This window comes from Solanum stenotomum, chromosome 11 (genome assembly GCF_019186545.1).
Source record: "Solanum stenotomum isolate F172 chromosome 11, ASM1918654v1, whole genome shotgun sequence".
Lineage (NCBI taxonomy): Eukaryota > Viridiplantae > Streptophyta > Magnoliopsida > Solanales > Solanaceae > Solanum > Solanum stenotomum.
Window position 1 is genome coordinate 15,378,623 of NC_064292.1, and position 20,404 is coordinate 15,399,026.

At 41.2% G+C, this 20,404-nt stretch overlaps 3 protein-coding genes across 3 annotated transcripts in view; 2 read left to right on the forward strand and 1 right to left on the reverse strand.

Moving 5' to 3' along the window:
* LOC125845586 (probable E3 ubiquitin-protein ligase BAH1-like 1) overlaps positions 1 to 20,404 on the reverse strand; it is a 253,315-nt gene that overhangs the window by 145,904 nt on the left and 87,007 nt on the right. The gene's annotated exons all lie outside the window — the stretch shown is intronic.
* On the forward strand, positions 11,165 to 11,830 carry LOC125845688 (uncharacterized). Its single transcript, XM_049525229.1, has 2 exons — positions 11,165 to 11,401; positions 11,609 to 11,830. The coding sequence occupies exons 1-2, from the start codon at positions 11,165 to 11,167 to the stop codon at positions 11,828 to 11,830; spliced, it is 459 nt and encodes a 152-aa protein (XP_049381186.1).
* Positions 12,176 to 12,673, forward strand: LOC125845689 (uncharacterized). The gene has a single exon (XM_049525230.1). It carries the CDS (start codon positions 12,176 to 12,178, stop codon positions 12,671 to 12,673), a length of 498 nt encoding a protein of 165 aa, XP_049381187.1.

A 20,404-nucleotide genomic window follows, 5' to 3' on the forward strand; every position in this document is an offset into this window, starting at 1 on the left:
TTTTTTATTCTTCCAAGTATCCAAGTATTTACAATATGAACTCTTATGCCTCTATGTATAGTGTTACATAGAGGCATACCAAATGTAGTCATAATTCATAAACATGATATTAATCATGAAGATAATGGAGGAGGTTATGGAGGTGTAAGATTACAAGAATGATGATCATAGAGGTGGAGGTTATCAACACAATGGAGGGAAGTAATGGATATAATTAGTGATAGTAACTTCTTGGTGTAGTGGACATCCACACCATAAAATTTTATAACACTGCCCCTTAGATGTCCATAGATAATGTGTCTCGCTAAAACCTTACTAGGAAAAACATGGAGCTGGACTAAAGTGTTTCGCTGCTTCACATGCATCCTTAGGACCTTTGAGGAGAAGCGTGTTCTATCCAAGTGGATCCCTGAGAGCCAACTGATCGATTGTCAAACATCCACCACCAGCCTTCGCAATCCTTGCTTTGGCTGTCTTTTTGAACCTCAAAGCATACACCTTCGGTTGGAAGTGTTCTTTTGTTTAGGAATCATTTATTTAATGTTTGTTGGCCGTTTTATTTTGTTAAAATGTTCAACTCCTAATTATTATGAAGTGGGCAGATTCTTAGTGAGTTAGTAGCGTCAGTTAGGAGTCCTAGTAGTCGTGGGTTTATGGGTTTTATGCGTAACAGAAAACTCTTTGTAAAACGTCTATATATTGACTTATCTTGATTGCTATTGAACATAAGAGAGTTGCACAATCTTTTGTTCCTCATTTCAATCTGCTTTCTTCATCGTTCTCTTTGTTATTTTCTATCAATGGTATCAGAGCTAGGTGTAGTCTAGATAAAAACACCTATAAGGAGAGTTCACCCAAAAAATCATTATTCATCTATGGCTTTAGAGAGCAACTTTGTGCAAGTAGACATCCCTCGTTTTGATGGTCACTATGACCATTGGAGTATGCTGATGGAAAACTTTTTACGGTCAAATGAGTATTGACCAATTGTCGAGGATGGAATCGGCGCTCCAGTGGAAGGACAAGCTTTGACGAATGCTCAAAAGACGGAGTTTGAAGGAAGAAAGCTGAAAGATTTGAAGGCAAAAAATGACCTCTTTCAGGCTATTGAGCGCCCTGTCTTGGAAACTATTCTTTGCAAAGAAACTTCCAAAGATATATGGGACTCCATGAAAAAGAAGTATCAAGGTACTACAAGAGTGAAACGAGCACAACTTCAAGCCTTGATGAGGGATTTCAAAACTTTGCAGATGAAGGAGGGTGAAACTGTCACTACCTATTGCACTAGAACCATGGAGATAAGCAACAAGATGCAATTTCATGGATTGAAAATGAACGATGTCACAATTGTTGAAAAGATACTGCTTTCCCTGTCACCGAAATATGATTATGTTGTATGCTCGATTGAGGAGCCAAACGACATAGATGCTTTGTCACTTGACGAATTGCAAAGCTCTTTGTTGGTACATGAGCAAAAGATATTTTGAGGAGAAGACCTCGAAGGCTTCTACTTTTATTTCTTCCCATTCTAGAAGAAGGAGTAGATTTAGAGGAAGAGGGAGAGAAGATCGAGGGAATAGGGATTGTGGCAACAAAGATTGTAGCAGGAATTTTAGAGCCAATAATGACTATGGCAAAGGCAGAGGAAAAGATTTTGACAAATCTAAGGTAGAATGTTATCGCTGTCATAAATTTGGCCATTATCGTTCTGAATGTCGTACTAGGTTGCCTAGTGAGAAAGAAGAAAAGTCAAATTTTATTGAGAACAATGAAGGAGAAACCTTGTTAATGGCAATCCTTATCGAAAATGAACCTGAGGAGCAAGCTATTTGGTATGTGGATATTGGCTGCAGTAACCACATAAATGGAAGTAAGTCTTCTTTCTCTTATTTAAATGAAAGCTTCCATTCGACGGTTGGTTTAGGTGATCTCTCCACTGTGAATGTAATGGGGAAGGGTAATATCAATTTTAGAATCAAGAATGGGTGTGTGGAAACAATATCTAATGTGTTTTGTGTTCCTGCTTTGAAAAATAATTTATTGAGTGCTGGTCAATTGTTAGAAAAAGGATATGTCATCACCCTTAGGAATGATTCTTTCGAGATTTCTGATCCTTCTAGAGGAGTTATCGCTATTGTGAAAATGAGTCATAACATGTTGTTCTCTTTGAAGATTGAAAATGTCCAATCTTGTTTTATGGCGGAAGTGAAAGACCCTTCATGGTTGTGGCATTTTCGATATGGTCATCTAAATTTTGGTGGTTTGAAGATCCTTCAAAAGAAGAATATGGTGACGGGCCTTTCTAAAATTGTTGTTCCTTCTTAAGTCTGTGAAGAATGTGTTGTTGGCAAACAACACCGGTCTCAATTTCCGAAAGGCAAGTCATAGTGAGCAAAAGAGATGTTGGAGTTGGTTCACTCAGACACTTGTGGGCCAATAACACCAATATCTAATGGAGGCAAAAGGTATTTTATTACCTTTATTAATGATTATTCCTGAAAGACTTGGGTATATTTTTTGCAGGAAAAATCAGAGGCTTTTAATGTATTTAAAAATTTCAAAGCCCATGTGAAGAATGAGACAGAGAAGACCATAAAAAGCCTTCGAACAGATCGTGGAGGTGAATATTTCTCTAAGGCATTTGAAGAATTTGTGAGTCTTGTGGCATTCAAAAAGAGCTCACAACAACATATACACCTCAACAAAATGGTGTATCAGAGAGAAAAAATAGAACCATTCTTGACATGGTTAGAAGCTCGCTGGCTCATGGAAGAGTTTCGAAGGCATTTTGGTCAAAAATAGTAAATTGAAGCATCCACATCTTGAATAGAAGTACTACTTTTGCTCTTCGAGATATGACACTAGAGCAGGCTTGGAGTGGAAGGAGACCGACTGTAGATCACTTCAAAAATTTTAGTTGCATTTCCTATGCACATGTCCCAGATGTAAAGAGAAAGAAACTTGATGATAAATGTGTTAAATGTGTGTGTCTTGGTCTTAGCAAAACGTCCAAGACATACAAGCTATTTAATCCTTTGACAAAAGGGACAGTGACTAGTAGAGATGCTGTTTTTGATGAAGACAATACTTGGTTCTGAAATGAAAAGTTGTCTAGTCAAGTTTTATGCAATGATGAACTGAAGATGTAGCTCCAAGGACTGAAATTCCAGTAACTGCTACTCCAACTGTTGAGGTTTTGCCACCTACAAAAGAACCTATCGAAGTAGAGAAAGTTATTCTGGGCTGCCAGTGCCACCACCAACCTGATGGCGCACAAGCTATTTAATCCTTTGACAAAAAGTATAGTGACTAGTAGAGATGTTATTTTTGATGAAGACAATACTTGGAACTGGGATGAAAAGTTGTCTAGTCAAGTTATATGCGATGATGAATCTGAAGATGTAGCTCCAAGGTCTGAAATTCCAGTAACTACTGCTCCAACTGTTGAGGTTTTGCCACCTACAAAAGAACTTATCGAAGCAGAGAAAGTTGTTCTGAGCTGCCAATGCCACCACCAACCCGATGGCGTACAAGCTATTTAATCCTTTGACAAAAAGGATACTGACTAGTAGAGATATTATTTTTGATGAAGACAATACTTGGAACTGGATGAAGAGTTGTCTAGTCAAGTTCTATGTAATGATGAATCTGAAGATGTAGCTCCAAGGTTTGAAATTCCAACAACTACTGCTCCAACTGTTGAGGTTTCGCCACCTACAAAAGAACCTATCGAAGCAGAGAAAGTTGTTCTGGGCTGCCAGTGCCACCACCAACCTGATGGCGTACAAGTGATGAATCGGAGATTTGGACTCATTTAGGGCTTTATTTGTATAGGTTTAGTGTCCTCAAACGCTTATTTTGTGCAAATAACTGATGTAAAATTCTTGATTTCTAGGTATTTGGATTGAGGAACAAAACAATGACACTAAGTTGCAAAACGGAACGAAGCGAGCTGAAAGAAGGAAAAAAGAGAGCTTGGTGATCGCCAAGTCCATTTGGCGAGTCGTCGAGTGCCCATTTGACCACCTAAAGTTCTAGTGTGCCAAGCCCTGAAGGAGAAAGTGAAGTCGGCGAGAGAAAGGAGCAGTCGACGGATCGCCGAGTGGTTTCGCGATGCAGTGTTATATCGCCCAAAGTTACAGACTTGGAGGATGCTGAAGGCCAAAGAAAAAAGGCGACGAAATTGGCTAAAGGGCGCATCCCCGAGTGGATCGGCGAGACCGACTTATTGCACCAAATGGACCTTCACAACATACTTTTGGCGACTATGAATACATTTTTGAACATTTAATCTATAAAGCTTTTATCATTATCAAGTATCTTATTTTTGAATATTGAGTATTCTGAACTGAGAGGCAAGTTTTTCTTAGCTTTGAAGAATTGAAGTTTTCCATTTTTGAGAAATTGAAAGTGGGTCTTTGAAATTATTCAATTTGGACCTTTGTAAAGACGAAATTAATCATACCCAGTGGATGAAAACACAATTTGGTAACGATTTCTATCTTTTTATGATGTCTAGCTAAAACCCCAATTCTTGGGGTGTGATTATGTGATTATGGGTTGATTTAGCTAATGGGTGTTGCTAATTGTTGTTTAGAAGTGATTTCAATCAGTAATTATGGTTTAACTTAAAAAATTGTAGTTGCAAATACAGTTCTACCTTCGTGTTTTTGGCTTGCTCGAGAGAGAGGTTTTAAAACCAAGATTATTGATTGATGGTTTGTGGGTATTGGGTTGTCATGGGTTCAACTCGAGAGAGTGAATCCTAAACCCTTTCCCACACATTCAGCTTGAGAGATTGAATGGACTAAAGCGTAGGTTGTTCTTATTTTGCATGCTTGTTGATGTTCGAGAGAAATCAACTTGATTCGGGGTAAATTATTCGAGAGAAATCACAGATTTACAGCTATTTTCTAACAGTTGCAATTACCCATTTATCTATATTAGCCCGTAATCGAATCACATCCCAAGAACCCGTCTCTCTATTGTTATTTTTGTGTTAATTTGTTGCTGCTATAGTTGATAACTAAAACCAAAACCCCCTTAGTTGACATTCGTGTCACCCCTTGGTTTGAATTATGTTTTTATTCGATAATGTCTATTCCTATGACTGATTTGAACATGTTTGGACTTACCGATTAAATCTTAAACACGTACCGCTCCTTGTGGGATTCGACCCTAACTCATTTAGTTGGGTTATTATACTGACTAACGATCATTGACGCTTAGAATTGGAAGAAGTGTCCTTGAAACGTTAATCAAAATGGCGCCGCTGCCGGGGAGTGGTGTTGGTTAAGATGATTTTTGTTCTTGTTAGTCATAGTTGAATCTACTTACTCTTAGTTTTGGTTTTCCTGTTGCTTGTTTAGAACAGAAGAAATGAGCATGTCTCGTAGCAGCGGTGACCAAATGGACCACCCTCCTTTGGGAATGATGATTCTTAGGGATAACATCCAAAGTTTCAGGCAATTAGAAGGTGAGTTAATCCATGAGTTGCGGCTGAGATTTAAGTCACTACTGCTACAATGCCCAGCTCATGGAATCTCAGATAAAATGCTACTAAATGCTACTGGACTGTTTCTACAGAGGTCTTAGTCCAGAGAATTTCTTCTGGTGGTCTCACACGACTACCCTATGCAATAGCAGCCCAAATCCTTGATTATATCGCTAAGACCAACACGGAGACTGAGAAGGACTAGATTTTGGCCACACTGTTTACTCAGCTTGATCTTGTGGCCAAACAGAATATGGAATTGGAGGTACCGTACAAAAAGAAAGATCGATACATTCCCCCTCATGAGCGTAGAAAGTTCAAAGAGTATGAGGGTGGACAAACTGAAGAGATACTTTCACTCATTCTTCATAAAGTTGAAGAACACGACAAAGTGTTGAATGAGATAAAAGAGAATTTCTCACTGCTGAATCAGATGATTGCTTCCCATTCCATGTCTATTCATCTACTGGAGACCCAAATGGGTTATGTGTTGTCTCTTCTCTGCCCCACAAACCAAAATTGAGTGGGGAATTGCATCGTTCCACGACGTTAACTAAGCCGCTTCTTGGGAGGCAACCCATGTTTTACTGCTTTCATTTTGTTTTTAAAATAATCGTGTGTTAATTGTGCAGGTTAAAGTGTGGAATAAGTTTGGAAAGTACAGATTGGCGAGCTAAATGTCTAGTCGGTGACTCGCCGAAGAGGTTGGCGAGCTTGACTTGGAGCGTCGTTGGACTCAAGAATTTTTAAGGTTGGAGTCTGTAAGACTCAGTGAGCCCATGAGCAAATCGGCGTGTCGCTGAAATGGTCGACGATCACGACTTTGTCCACCGTTTGGACCCCCACATTAACTGGAAGTCTTGTAAAACTTGACAAGGTAAGTGCCCACTTAGCATGTCGCTGAGTGGGTCGGCGAGCAAAACTAATGTCATCGAATGGGCGAGAAGTGGATGGTTTTAAAGGCCAAAGGTTTAAAAGTTCAAAATCTTTCACATTCCCTCACTTTTCAACTTCCCAAACTTACACCCGCACTATAATTTCCCATATTTTTGTGATTTTACTACTTTTTGGTCATCGATAGTGTGTTCGGAGTGGATATCGTTGCCGCCTAGCGTTACAACTTATTTATTCGGCTTCTAAGGTTGGTTTTCCGAACCCCAAACTTGTAATTAGTAATATTTACTCATTTACAATTGTTTTATCTTAGTGATGTGTACTGGGCCTCTCTGATCGTAATTATATGTGTGTGTGCCTGTTTTAATTTGAATATCATGTCTATAATGCCTAAATGTTGATTTCCCGAGATTTGCATGCCTTAAAATTGATCAAAATTATTGGGTTGTGCTAATTTGGTGTTGGGTCTAGTCAGGTGAAGTCTAAGTAACCGCATTTGTGCTAATTGACATATTTTTCCCGATGATGGAGCGTTTGACGTCATTCCTAAGGGCTAAAGTCGTCAAATGACCAAATTTGACCAAACCAGGAGAAGTCTGATTATCCTGGGGCATGGGTGTAATGGGTCTTAGTTTAATTAAATGTCTGCATGTTGTGATTTTGTTTTCGGGGGTTGTGGGGTTGAATTTGGAAGATGGGGTTGAAAGTAGGCACGTCGGGCAGTTTGGCAAGCTGGGTCGAGCTCGCCGAACCACTCGGCGGTTCACCGAATCCCTCTATATCGTCTTTAATTTCAAGCAATTGTTGAGTGTGGGTTCTGTAACTTTCAGCGAGAAGCCTGAGTTGGCTGAAAGTCTTTCTTGATCGCCCTTTCTGCTCTCCTAACCCCTAAAATGCACTATAACTTTCGGCGGGCTAGTTCTTGCTGGCTAAAGACTGTCGGCGATTCGCCAAAAGGCCCTTCCCATCGCCGACATGCCAATTGTCTGAGAAAAGTTTTAAGCCAATCCTTTCGGTAAACCCGATCTGGCTTGCCAAAGTGATTCGACGACTTGCCGATCGGTTCGGCGAGTCTGTCTGCAACTATTTTCTACAACTTTGCTTGAATTGTTTTAACTCTTTTTGATGTTTTTGCAGATATGGCTAGAACCAACCTTGATATGCCACCCCGTAAACGAGCACAGGGCGTAGTTATAAATGAAGGAGGAGCCAATCCTCCTAAGAAGGGAAGTTTAGAGCCTTCAAAGCGAGGCAAGGCTAAAGGCAATAAGCCAGTTTCTGAGGTTCCGGAGCACAACTCCGGCAGGAAGAGAGAGTCTATTGACTCCCAGGCTACATTATCTGAGCCAGATGACGACCAACCACTTAATTCCATGAGAGCAGAGCTTCGTGCTAGGTCTCGTCCTGACTCATCTAGATTCCCAACAGCCGCTCCTCTTGCAGCTAGTACAGTTCCAACTCCGGCACCACCTATGACCCCAGTAGCACCAGTACAGGTCCCCCCCCCCCCAGGCTACTCAACAGATTAAAAGTCGATGGGTTGCAGACTATTTTGGAGGAGAATCTACTTTCTACTGAGGGCCTAGATGGCAAATACTCCAGGGTGAGGGAGACACTCTAGTATCATCGCTTTGAACGATTTACCAGGCCCCGTGGCCCCTATATTCCTACATGGGTCCGGGAGTTTTACTCGGCATATGGTGACCTAGTTCCTAAGGGAAAGAAGAAGGCCAGTACCTTTAGACCAGTGGGGTCCATCATGGTATGGGGGATAGTAGTGCACTGTAGTCGTGATCACATCAACACGGTATTTAATAGAGGGTCAAACTTTGACTACCCCAATTTGGCTACCACTATAACATCATTGGATGAGCTCAAGGGATGGTTAGATCCCCTCATCTTTGACACCACTCCGAGGTGGATTGAGGCAAGCGTACCAATCGAGAAGAATAAATTTAGTGTAGCTGCGCGATATTGGTTTGGATTCATCAGCAGCTCCATTATGCCATTCCAGAATTAGTCCATTCTCCGCCATCCTAAGGTGGCCTACCTCGGATCGATTATGTCTAAGAAGAGCATTGACATAGGGCTTATCATAGAGCATGAGATGGCCATGAGGGCCAAGCAGAGACATACCTCCCTACTATTCCCAATGCTGATTACAGAGCTGTGCCGGCGTGCTGGAGTTCCTCGGGACGCGATGAGAGATATTGAGGTCACCTCCACATCCTCCACAGACATTCGGCGTATTGAGGCTGAGTACACTAGGGATGAGGCTGACAAGATGAGAGCAACCCCGGTAGATACATCCCGAGAAGTGGACATTAACTCTATACTTGGAGAGGCATCATTGCCTACTCCGGCCCTCGGGCCTTCAAGTACTTCTTCTTCCCAGACTCCTGGTACTTCTACTGCAGCCCAGCCCACCAAGATCACTCAGGCCATGCTCCTGAAGATGGGGAACTTAGCCCTTTCTACGGATGTGAATGCTACTCAACTGGAGGCTGATGTACCATAGATGATAGATGCTGCCATCCTAGCTACATTGATACCCCTACGAGCATCGATTGACACTCTGACTGTGAGAGTTAAGACTTGTGAGAGTAGACAAGGGGCTACGTGACGGTTTTGAGAGTCGAGGTGACATATATGAGGAAGGATGTGGACTATCTCAAGTGTACAGACTTCACCACCATATTTGAGGCAACTGAGATAGAGGATGCTCCAGCTACGTCTAAGATTCCTCCGACTACCACCAGAGATGTACAGATGGATAACATAGCAGCTGATGAGTCGGAGGCAGAGACCGACGAGGAGCGGATTGAGGTGTGAGATGTTGAGGTATATAATGATCTCCTAGACTTGGAGGATGTGATGTTTTTGACCGCTCCCCAGATCTCTTTGAGAGACACCACTACGGTTGGATCCAGTGGAGCTGGTACTTCTGGGGAGATTTCGGGCACTGATGCCCATGTTCAGAGTGTTGCACTATGAACTAATGCTCTGACAGATGGAGCGAGAGTGTAGACAGAATCCCTCTTTACCTCCTGATCTTGGGCGTATTTATGCGCCTAACAACCAATTTATCCCATATATATAGCTAAGTTGAGAGCATTTTTTGTTGTCGGAATTAAGTTTTGAGAGTCTTTTGATGTCGCTTCTTCTAACCAATATGATTAGATGTTTCTGGGTGAAAAACAAAGAAGAACGAGCCAAAATAGGGCACCTGGTCAGAGGTCAGAAAATAAAAGAAATAAGTTACGGAGAAAAAGGGCCAAGAAGCTGGAGAATACACTACGAGGGAGCATATCCGCATCGCGGAGCTAATATGCGGATGCAGAAAAGGAATTCCACTTAACAGTGGAGTGCGCGATGGGAGCGCGTCGCGGAGAGGTTTCATCTGTGTGCAACTATAGGCGAGGGAACAGGTCCACGTCGTGGACCTGGACACCAGAAATTGGCCACGTATTTTATTTTAGACTATAAATATTTTAAGTGTGTTATTTTTATTTTATCCAGTTTTGAAAAGACGAGAGAACATCGATTTGGGAGATTTGTCTAACACTTTCTAGGGCTTTTCTTCTACTCCTTCATTTTGGAAAACCCTTTTATGATCCATATACATTATTTGATGATCTTTTGTTCTATAAGTAGCTAAATTCCCTTATTCTAGGGTTGTAGCTACGATTAATGGTATATTAGTATTTGTTTCTAGCATGAGATGGATTTTCTTGTGATTTATGCTTACATTCTTGTTTAACTATTTTAATGATTGATCTACATTAAAATAAACTCATTGTCCACTCTTGAATTCGGAAGTTGAATAGAGGGATAGACCAAAGAATGTGAGAAGCGTGTTCATTCTAGAGTAAAGTTAAAGTGTTTCGTATATAGGATAGTCTTATACCTATATACCACGCTTGATTAATATGTAAGATGATGGCTTAATGCTCCGCCATTGGTTCATGCCTATCCCCGCTCAATGATGTAGTTAGGCTGTCAATGGTGTTAGGCGATTAGAGGTCGGAAGATCATGATCGTAAAATGAACCTTGCTAATCCATAATGAGGTTAGCCTGTCAAATGCTTGGATAAATTAATATTATGCCGGAAATTGGGTTATGCTACAACCCTGGATTACTTTCCCATATTGTGAAATTCTCTTGTTTGAAACTCTATGATTGTAGTAATTAATTTTTGAGATTGTTCAACTTAGTAGATACAAACAAATTTCGAAAATTGTTTGTCACATAAGTAAATTTATTTTAGACATAGCAAAGTTGTTATTTGTTGATTTGAAGTCCCTTGGGTTCGATAATTCGCTCGAAAGAGTCGTTGTACTACTTGAGTGACCACGTGCACTTGCGTGTGCTTTTGGACGCAAAAAGTTTTTGGTGCTGCTGCCGAGGACTTTGAAATCGGCAGATATCTAATTTTTGAGTGTCTAAATTATTTGTAGAAGTGTTGACAACTTGATCTTGGCTCTTCATTTCACAGGTTATGTCAGGTTTTCACACTGGAAGACGACCAGGACTTGTTAAAGCCTTTAGCTGAACCAGAGAGATTTGTTCATTACCGGAGAAGGCACAGAAGACTCACTTATTCTGTTCCTCTTGTGGCTAGTAAACCAGAAACTTCAGAAGAAAGGGAGGATCAAGACCCACCGACAATGACGGCAGAAATGATATTGAGGGATGTGGCAATCCCACAAACCACCAATGTTACCTCAAGTATTCAGAAACCTGCACCTGGTGGGAGGTTTGAATTGAAGTAGAACATGGTGCAACTACTGCACACAAACAGGCAGTTCACTGGTCTATCTCATGAGGACCCACGAGTGCATATTCAGAATTTCCTCGAGATCAGTGACACATACACTCTAACTGGAGTGAACTATGATTATGTGAGGCCTACATTATTCCCCTTTTCTCTGCTGGGGGTAGCAAAAAGATGGCTGAACTCTGTGCCCGCAAATTCCATAACAACTTGGGATGATCTTGCTCGAAAATTTAAGGTTTTTTCCATCCGGTAAAACAACCAAGCTGAGAAGCGACATATTAAGCTTTTGGCAGAAAGGAGGGGAAAATTGTACCAAGCTTGGGATAGGTATAAGTCCCTACTGTTAAGTTGTCCACATCACCATCAAGCTAACGAAGTGTTGGTCCATACCTTCATTGAAGGGTTGGAACCAAACACAAAAATTTAGTTGATTCTGTTGCAGGCGGACAAGCTTTGGAGAAGACATATGCTGAGCTGTTTGCTCAATAGAATTTCACAGGGTAACCCCGAGTGGAATGGTGGAGGAACTAAACCAGTCATACAGAAGACTGCTGGAGTGTTGGAAATGGATGCAGTGACAAATTTGTCGGCACAAATCGCAGCAATGCAGAATATGATGACTACTCATTTCAGCAACATGTCACTAGGACAACAACAAGCCTAAGTTAATATGGTACATCAACCACAAGCTTGGTGTGAAGTATGTGGAGGTGGAGATCACGGTGCTGATGTATGTGAAACAAACCCAGAATCTGTTCATTTTGTAGGTAATGCTCAACGAGGAGGAAATCACCAGAGCTATGAAAATACCTACAACCCGAGCTGGCGGAACCACCCAAACTTTTCATGGGGTGGAAATCAAAACCAACATCAAGGACATAACCAATACAGACCACAGAGTAGTGGACAACAGTACCATCAGCAAAGCCATGGAAATCAGGAAAACCATGGTAACCAGTAGGTTGCCAAGCAAAGTGATATGAGTGTGGAGGACATGCTAAAATAAATCATGGAGGATCAAGCTAAATTAGCAGTAGATGTTCGAAACAATCAATTGGCGACTCAGAATTTGGAGAAACAGTTTGGGCAGTTTGCTAGAGCCCAAACTTCCCGACCAAAAGGGAGTTTGCCGGGAAATACCGACCCGAACCCAAAGAAGGTAAATGTTGTGAGTACTCGGAGTGGTCGTCCATTGGAGGAGTTGACACCAAAGGAAAAAGTTGCTGATGAAAAAGGAAAACTTGTAGATGAAGCAGAACTAAGTGAACAAAGGGTTAATGAGGAACCAAAAGCAAAACCACGTCCTCCATTCCCACAGAAATTCAGAAAACAAAAAGAGGATGAATGTTTCGGTAAGTTTATTGAATTACTCAAACATATACATGTTAACTTGCCTTTGATAGATGTGTTGCAGGGTATTTCTAAGTATGCCAAATATGTGAAAGATGTGGTAGCCAACAAGAGTAGATTGGCTGAGTATGCAACAGTAACACTCATGGAGGAGTGAAGTTCTAGGATCCAGAACTGGTTCCCAATTAAGTTGAAAGATCCAAGGAGCTTCACTGTTCAGATACAATTGGTCAGTGTGTTAAGGCAAGAGGGTTGTGTGATTTGGGCACAAGTATCAATTTGGTGCCTATGTCCATGTTTCTCAAATTGGGACTAGGAAGGCCTAAGTCCACAACCATTATGTTGCATTTAGTGGACCATTCGGTGGCAAGGCCAGATGGCGTTATTGAAGATGTCTTGGTTCAAGTGGGAACTCTGATTTTTTCCTTATGGACTTTGTCATTTTGGATTTTGAGCCTGACCCAGAGGTCCCATTTATTTTGGAACGCCCATTCCTAGCAATCAGAGGTGTATTAATTGATGTGGAGGCCAGTAGACTAACAATGAGGGCTCATGACAAGGTCGAGATATTTGATGTTTACAAGGCAATGAAGTTGCATGCAATATATGAGGAGCTGTCTGCAGTTACAGTCATTGATGAGGCAATGTCAGCTAAATATGTTGAAGCCCAATACCCTTTAGAGAGAGTGTTAATTGGGCAAGACATTGAGAGAGATGTTGAAGCCCAGGAGTTGGCTAACGTCCTAAATGTCCCGAATGTGAGTATGCTTCGCAAGTTTGTGAAGCTTTTAAATAGAGTCCTAGGACCACCTCCCAAGCCTTCGATTGTGGAAGCACCAACATTGGAGTTAAAGGCTCCCCCTTCTCATCTCAGGTATGCATTCTTATGTGCTAATGAATCTTTACATGTAATCCTTTCTTCTGCTTTGTCCGAATTGCAGGTTGAGGTATCTATGAAAATATTGAGGAATAGGAAAAGGGCGATAGGCTGGCAGATGGCTGACATACATGGCATCAACCCAACTTTATGCATGCACATGATATTCATGAAGGAGGGGAACAAGTCAATTGTGCAACCGCAACGCAGGCTAAACCCAGTGATGAAAGATGTGGTGCGCAAGGAGGTGATCAAATAGCTAGATGCGGGTATTGTCTATCCAATTTCGGACAACAAGTGGGTCAGCCCAGTTCACTGTGTGCCTAAAAAGGGAGGAATGACGGTGATAACCAATGAAAAAAATGAGCTGATTCCAACCAGTATAGTGACGGGATGGCGAATATGCATGGATTACAAAAAATTGAATGAAGCCACCAGAAAGAATCACTACTCGATTCCTTTTATTGATCAGATGCTGGACAAGTTGGTTGGACAAGAATATTATTGTTTGCTGGATGGCTATTCAGGATATAACCAAATTGTGATTGCACCAGAGGACCAGGAGAAAACTACATTCACTTGCCCGTATGGGACATATGCTTTTAAGAGAATGTCGTTTGTGCTAGGCAATGCTCCAGCCACCTTCCAAAGATGCATAATGGCTATCTTTCATGATATGGTTGAAGATTTTGTGGAAATATTCATGGATGACTTCTCAGTATTTGGGGAGTCTTTTGATAGGTGCTTGGAGAATTTAGACAGGGTGCTGGCTAGATGCGAGGAAACTAATCTCGTCCTAAACTGGGAAAAATGTCATTTCCTAGTGAAGGAAGGGATTGTGCTGGGCCATAAGGTGTCAAAGAGAGGGAGATCGTGCCAAAGTGGAAGTAATTGAAACGTTACCTCCCCCAATTTCTGTTAAAGGGGTGCAAAGTTTTTTGGGTCATGCTGGTTTCTATAGGAGATTCATCAATGATTTCTCTAAGATTGCAAGACCCATATGTAGTCTCCTAGAGAAGGAGATGAAATTTGTATTTGATGAGCAATGTATGCAAGCTTTTGAAGCTTTGTAGAAGAAGCTGATAGAAGCTCCAATCCTAACTTCCCCAAATTGGGAGCTTCCTTTTGAGCTGATGTGTGATGCAAGTGATGTGGCTGTGAGAGAAGTGTTGGGGAAAAGGAAAGATAAGGTGTTTCACTCAATATATTATGCAAGCAAAACACTGGATGCGGCCCAAACCAACTACATATTGGCTGAAAAAGAAATGCTCGCCTTGGTCTATGCTTTTGACAAGTTTAGATCTTACTTGGTAGGTACTAAAGTTGTTGTTTATACTGACCATGCAGCTATCAGGTACTTGTTCAACAAGAAGGATACAAAGTCATGGTTAATCAGGTGGATTCTATTGCTACAAGAGTTTGACATCGACATCAAGGACCGAAGAGGTTCTGAAAACCAGATTGCAGACCACCTATCAAGATTGGAGAGTTCGTCACATATGGGAGAGCAAGGTCAGATTAGGGAAGAATTCCTTGATGAACAACTATCGGCACTAGAGGTGACCGAACTACAATGGTATGCATATATTGTTAATTATTTGGTTAGCGGATTGTTTCCACCAGGTGCAACCACACACCAAAAGAAGAGGCTTATTATGATGCTCGGTTCTACATATGGGATGAACTTTATCTCTTCAATCAAGAGCCGGACAAAATGATGAGGAGGTGTGTGCCTGAGTCCAAGATGAGACAAGTGATGGATAGTTGCCACTCATCTGCATATGAGGGTCATCATGTAGGTGAGTATAAGGTGCTCCAATCAAGTTTTTTCTGGCCTACTCTGTTTAGGGATGCTGCAGGGTATGTGAAAAGTTGTGATCAATGCCAGAAGATGGGGTCTATTTCCAGATGACATGAGATGCCCTTGCATAACATCTTGGAGGTTGAAATATTTGATGTCTGGGTGATCGACTTCATGGGGCCATTCCCTCCATCGAATGGAAATCAATACATACTTGTGGCCATGGACTCTGTGTCAAAATGGGTTGAGGCAGTGGCATTGCCGACCAACTATGCTAAAGTGGTGTTGAAGTTTCTAAAGAAGCACTTCTTCACTCGGTTTGGAACTCCTAGAGAAATAATCAGTGATGGATGGACACACTTCATAAATCAATTGGTGAAGAATATCTTAGCTAAATATGGAGTCAAACACAAGGTAGCTACAACATACCACCCTTAAACTAGTGGCTAGGTAGAGGTGAAAAGCAGGGAAGGGAAGCAGCTTCTACAGAAAACAGTGAATGCCCAAAGGAAAGATTGGGCAATGAAGCTTGATGATGCATTATGGGCATACATGACCGCTTATAAGACACCAATAGGGACTTCTCCCTATCACTTGGTGTTTTGTAAAGCGTGTCACCTTCCAGTTGAATTAGAACATCAGGCTTACTGGGCAACGAAGAAGTTGAACATGGACCCGGAACTAGCAGGGAGAAAAAGGATGGGTCAGCTACATGAATTGGAAGAATTCAGACTACATGCCTATGAAAATGCCAAGCTCTATAAGAAGAAGACTAAACGATGGCATGATAAGCATATTGTGCCTCGACATTTTGAATTGGGGCAAAAGGTATTATTGTATAACTCTAGATTAAGGTTGTTTCCAGGTAAGTTGAAGTCAAAATGGATCAGACCATTTAAGGTGGTGTGCATGACCGACCACGGCATTGTAGAGTTATGGAATGAAGTTAAGCAATCCACGTTCATCGTGAATGGATAAAGGGTTAAGCTTTATTTTGGACAAGAGGTGGTTTGAGAAGAACAAAGTTTGGAGTTGAGCAATAAATGAGGGGGAGCTGAGTCGTGCCGCAACATTAAATCAAGTGCTACTTGAGAGGCAACCCGAGACCTTGTATTTTAGAAGATATTCCCATTGTGTTTTATTTGAATAGGCTAGTTTGGTTTAATTTTAGTTATAGGTTATTTCAGTTATCTTAAAAGTTGTAATTTGTAAGAAAAAAAAAAGAAAAAAGAGAAATTTTGGTGCGAGAAAATAGTGGAGTCTGCGACCTCACCGCGTCGTGGACTTGTTTTTGCAAAAGGTGAGCCCCAAGCGAAGACGGGGCAAGAAAACAGTGGAGTCTGCGACCTCATCGAGTCGCGGACTTGTTTCTGCAAGAGGAGAGCCCCAAGCGAAGGCGGAAAAGACACAAGGCATGTCCGCGACATCTCCGCGTCGCGGACCTGGTAAGTTTTAGGGTACTTTCATTAAAAAAGTCGAGTTTTACCCGGCCAATATGGTAAAAATCAACCCCCATTCCCTTTTAATCCCCTAAGTCGTCCCTTAAACTCTATTTTCTCTTCTAAATTTCTTTATTCCCTTCTCTCTTTCAACCCTAACTCTTTCCAAGAACAAATTCGTGTGGCGAAGTTGGAGTTTCTCACCAAGTTCATCAGTTTTTGTGGGTCTAAGCACGAAAGGTATGTTTCCTACACACTTTTGTTTCTTTATTTGGATGATTTACGTAAGTTAGGACTAATATTCATGTGGGCGATGGGTGGTTAGTCTACGATGTTGAAATTGTTGTTCTTTTTGTTTTCTGCTTAATTACTGCTAGTCATGGTGGTAAAATTTGTTGGAATGCATTTGGTTGACCATATAAATAAAAAATTGGGGTTTAGGAAGTCTTGAGTGGAAAATAGGTTATGAGGGAAGTGATTGGAGTAGAAGGATATGTGTTGGTTCGAATTCTTGAGTAGAATCTGAGATGTTTGGGCTTGTATGTTTGGGCTGGGGTGAATTATATGAATCATATGCTGAAAATGACATTGGGAAGTTTGAGTACCGTGTTGTTTGTAAAGTTGTGTTTGAGTGTAGGTGTGGGGTGGCCTTCTATTATTGAGTCTCATTAAATGATATGAGTTTTGTCTGATTGCAGGTTACCATGTCTAGCACACAAAGGTCGGGCAAAACGGTGGCGTCTAGCAACCGTAAGAGAATAAGAACGGGCACCACCATTCCCCTGGCACCTGCAGTCCCAAGAGGACAAACACAGCGCTACGGGGAGAAGGCTGTCACATCGGAGGGCAAGAAGTGGTACAAATCACACACGGAAGCCAAGTACTTCTCGGATGTGATACTTGATGATGTCAACTTAGAGAGGGAGTTCCCACACATTATGCGTCATCTGCAAGAGCTGCACATGGGTTTCATCTTTCAAGATCCATCAGAGTGCAATGTTAGTGTGGTGAGGGAATTCTACGCAAATTGGAATCTTGATGCTCGTTCTCACTTTGTAACAGTGCGAGGTGTGGAGGTCCCTCTGACACCTTCAGCTATAAATCAAATATTGGGGACTACAGATGCCCCTTTTGATGTCCTCACGGGGATCAATATCAGTCCTCCATCAGAGACTGATAGGTGTGACTCAAGAGATTGATATTCCTACTCGGAAGTGCGAAGTGATCAACATAGATTTCATCACAGGGTTACCTCATACTCGCAGACAACATTATTCCATTTAGGTGATTGTTGATAAAGTTACCAAGTCTTCTCAATTTTTGGCGGTTAAGACTACATTTTCAGCAGAGGATTATGCCAAGCTTTACATTAATGAGATTGTGAGGTTGCATGGAGTTCCTTTGTCTATTATCTTAGATAGAGGTCCTCAATTTGCCTCTAATTTCTGGAAGTCATTTCAGAAAGGTCTTGGTACTCTTGTTAACCTTAGCAAAACATTTCATCCGTAGACAGATGGGTAGGCAGAGCGTACCATTCAGACCTTAGAGGACATGTTGAGAGCTTGTGTGATCGACTTCAAGGGTAGTTGGGATGACCACTTTCCTCTTATAGAGTTCGCCTACAACATTAGCTACCATTCCAGCATTCAGATGGCCCCTTATGAGGCATTGTATGGGCGTAGATGTAGATCTCCTGTTGGTTGGTTTGAAGTAGGTGAAGCAGCATTGATAGGGCCAGATTTAGTCCTCTATGCTATGGAGAAATTGCAACTCATCAAAGATAGACTTAAGACAGCCCAGAGTTGCCAGAAGTCTTATGCAGATGTGAGAAGAAGGGAATTAGAGTTTCAAGTTGATGATTGGGTTTTTCTAAAAGTGTCATCTATGAAAGGGGTGATGAGATTTGGAAAGAAAGGGAAGCTCAGTTCTAGATATGTAGGCCCTTATAAGATCTTGAAAAGGATTGGGAAAGTGGCTTACGAGTTAGAGTTGCCAGCAGATATAGCAGCAGTGCATCCAGTCTTTCACATCTCACTTTTGAAAAAGTGTGTCGGGGATCCAGCATCCGTGGTTCCATTAGAGAGCGTGGCGGTGAAAGATAACATTTCTTATGAGGATGTACCAGTAAAGATTCTTGATCGTCAGGTTAGAAGATTGAGAAACAAGGAAGTCGCTTCAGTCAAGGTTTTGTGGAGGAGTCAGTCCGTAGAGGGAGCTACTTGGGAAGCAGAAACAACCATGAAGTCCAAGTATCCTTACCTCTTTCCTTCCGATCCTACTCCGTCTTGAGGTAATAGTTCCTCTTCAGTTTTTCAGTAGTTCAGGCATCAGCTCAGTCTTAGAATCATGTTCCTTCAGTTGTACTTGCATTTTCAGCGTATTTGCATGTGCTTGGAACTCAGTCCAGTTAGAAATTCAGTCTTAGTGTTTAGTGGTAGGGATTGCAGCCCTCTCCCTCCATTTTTAGCTAGTTTAGTCTTCATTCGAGGACGAATGTTTCCAAGGGGGATGTAATGTAACACCCCAGATTTGTGAAGGAAAAATTTGCAGAATTTTCAGTTTTGGCAGGTGCCCAATTCGCATCACGATTTGGACAACTTTTAAGTCAAGGGTGTTTTTGTCTTTTCCCACTCTTCTTTAATTCCTAAAATTAAAGGGTTTTAGTTAGTCATTTAAAATCCTATAAACCTAACAAAAACTTACCTAAGTCATTTAAGTAAGTAAAACAAAAGAAAAGAAGAGAGTAGAGAGAGGGGCAGTTGAAACCCTAGATAAACCCTAGCCGCCGCCGGAAAACGCTAGAAATTCACCGAAAAAGTCAAGTCCAGTCCTAGTTGATAGTTTTTCGTGGAGATTTTGTCACTAGGTATGTTGGATTTCATTAATGGGTCCCTTTCGCCCGTTAGATCCCTAGAATTCAGACGATTCTTGATTCCATGCTATGAACGAAATTAGGGTTCTTGAACGTTCCTTGATTTTGGTTTTTAAATGTTATAATGATCCAAATATTGATCATTTTTCAATGATTATGAATTAACCCTGGTAGTTTCTAAAGTTACAACTGATTTTCATAAAGAGATTGTTTTAAAAATGTTCCGATTTAGAAATCACGTTTTTAACTATATGGTCTAACATCTAAACAGCATGTCACATTTTAGCTATGTTTTAATGTTCCAAATCAGCATGTCCCGTCTTCTTCAGATTATCGTATGAATGTCAGAACCCTAGCTATGTATTTCTTTAGTTCTTGAATTGTATGTGTTAGGTCAGACTTTATCAGGAATCAGTTATACATGCCTCGGTATTATGAATCAATGTCAGTTTAAATTGTTGCGTTAAGTTTGCATGTATAGTTTTGGGCTATCCAGAACAATTATAGAAAATCAGTCATAATCAGTTTACTACTAAATTCATTGGGACTAGCATAATACCGAGTTGAACTGGGGTTTAGCATACTCAAATAGTCCCAGAACTACTAGACAAGTAGGTTGTAAGTCCCTTCCATGGGCAACAGATTAGTGATCACGCCAGCATGCCTTTATACCTTTTGCAAGGTATATTGGGTCCTCTCGATTGGGTGTATACATCGGACTCCACATTCAGCTTGTGTGGTTTTATTATCGGTGATTAGTAGCTCCCACAAATCAGTCAGACTCTATTTGGATTGACCATGTTTAGTATTCAGTTTCAGCATGTCATAGTTGGTCATTACATATAGATCAGTCATGTTTAGTATTTTCGGCATTCTATCATATATATGTCATTGCTTTT

Coding starts and splice junctions, on each gene's coding strand:
- LOC125845688 (XM_049525229.1), top strand. CDS start 11,165: ATGGTGCAACTACTGCACACAAACAGGCAGTTCACTGGTCTATCTCAT. Junction 11,402..11,608: donor ATCTTGCTCGAAAATTTAAG/GTTTTTTCCATC, acceptor ATTCTGTTGCAG/GCGGACAAGCTTTGGAGAAG.
- LOC125845689 (XM_049525230.1), top strand. CDS start 12,176: ATGGAGGATCAAGCTAAATTAGCAGTAGATGTTCGAAACAATCAATTG.